Genomic DNA, 1763 nt, shown 5'->3' on the forward strand with positions numbered 1-1763 from the left:
ATTCACAAAATTTGAAAATTAAAATTTGAAAATTAAATACATTCTCAAACCATCTATAGGTCAAAGAAAAAATCACAAGGGATATTAGGAAATAAAATGAGATTGATGAAAATGAAAACACAATATACCAAAACTTATGGGATGTAGAAAAGGCAGCGCTCAGAGGGAAATTTACAACTGTAAATTTTTTTTTAAATTGTAAAATGGTGCAAGAGGGTCCCTCCATGGTGGCAGAGAGTAGTCCTGCAGCCTAGAAAAATCCTTCAAAAATGTCTTCGTATCCAACTCTTGAAGATCTGATAGTAGACAAAGTAATTCAGGCTCAAGCTGCCTTTTCTGCAAACCTTGCCAACCTAGCAGTTTTATCAGAAGCTTCTGCTCCTATCTCTCAAGATGGAAGTCTCTATCCTAAACTGTATCTGGAGCTCTTGCAATGCATGAGCCTGAGTCTAAATGAAGAAGGAATAGTTGCCACGTATGGCCATGGTCCCTGGAGGAAGACCTTCCAGTGTGAACTATACGGTGGCTCCTATAACTGGTAATGATGTTGGAATTCGAAGAGCAGAAATTAAGCAAGGGATTCATGAAGGTGTTTTGTGTAAGGATCAAGATGGAAAAATTGGCCTCAGGCGTAGCTCAATGGATAATGCTATATTTGTCCAGTCCAGGCTAATTCTCCAGCATGTTTGGTTGGTCTGAGATTTGGGGATCAGGTACTCCAGAGTAACAGTGAAAACTATGCAAGATGGAGCTCTGAGAAAGCACACCCAGTGCTCAAACAGGCTTTTGAAGAAAAAGTTACATTGACTATTCGTGACAGGCCCTTTGAACGGATGATTATGCATAAGGATAGTACTGATCCTGTTAGCTTTATCTTCAAAAACGGAAAAATAACATCCATTGTGAAAGACAGCTCTGCAGCCAGAAACAGTCCTCTCACAGAACACGACATCTGTGAAGTCATTGGGCAGAATGTCATTGCACTGAAGGACTCTCAAATTGCAGATCTACTGTCAACATCTGGGGCTGTAGTTACTATTACAATCATGCCTGCTTTTTGAACAAATTACACAGATGGCACCAAGCTTTAGGAAAAGCATGACGGGTCACACCATCCTGAGGTTTAGAGGTCAAGTCATAATGGAAACTAAGCTGCACTGCTCCAGTTTCCTTCTTCAGCAACTTCTCTATTATGCACATGAACTTTCCAGCAGCCAAGGAGCATATGTTGCATGAAGATCTTTCAATCTTACATACAGCTGGGAATCTTACTGTTTGATATGGTATCTTGTTTAAAAAAAAAAAATTAAAATTCATGGTAGTTGTAGCCTTATCCTCATTTTACAGACATGAAACTTTCCAAAGATATACATACTTTCATAGAATAGTTTATCTACTGGAAACTTGCTGCTTTCTACAAGACATTAGGATTAAGATGGTTGAGACAGGCTCTGAGCTTTGTGTAAGAAACAGTCACCTTTATCTAGTGAGTACTGTTCCTACCGTTTTATCTCTATGGTACACGGCATATTTACTGTGTTGCCACCTTACATTTAGAGAATGATTACACTTAGAATGACTGACTTTGATAGTTTTTTCCTCATTCTGTTTATGTGAGTTCGTGTGTGTATAAAACATCAGTTGAGGAACCCTGGTTTCACTCTATTTAAGCATTGTACAGTGTGTGTAGGATTGCAAAAGATTGCGATGATTATCATTAACTATCGTCACTTAATATGTTTGAACTATAGGCTTAACCATGT

The 1763-nt window shown here is 38.5% G+C and overlaps 1 protein-coding gene across 1 annotated transcript; it reads left to right on the plus strand.

The window, feature by feature from the left end:
- Positions 1-269: 269 nt before the first annotated feature.
- On the plus strand, positions 270-1061 carry LOC101417143 (syntenin-1-like). Its single transcript, XM_012519345.1, has 2 exons — positions 270-486; positions 664-1061. The coding sequence occupies exons 1-2, from the start codon at positions 270-272 to the stop codon at positions 1059-1061; spliced, it is 615 nt and encodes a 204-aa protein (XP_012374799.1).
- The last annotated feature ends 702 nt before the right edge of the window (positions 1062-1763 follow it).

This window comes from Dasypus novemcinctus, chromosome 13, assembly GCF_030445035.2.
Source record: "Dasypus novemcinctus isolate mDasNov1 chromosome 13, mDasNov1.1.hap2, whole genome shotgun sequence".
Classification (NCBI taxonomy): Eukaryota; Metazoa; Chordata; class Mammalia; order Cingulata; family Dasypodidae; genus Dasypus; species Dasypus novemcinctus.

Coding starts and splice junctions, on each gene's coding strand:
- LOC101417143 (XM_012519345.1), top strand. CDS start 270: ATGTCTTCGTATCCAACTCTTGAAGATCTGATAGTAGACAAAGTAATT. Junction 487..663: donor AGTTGCCACGTATGGCCATG/GTCCCTGGAGGA, acceptor ATATTTGTCCAG/TCCAGGCTAATTCTCCAGCA.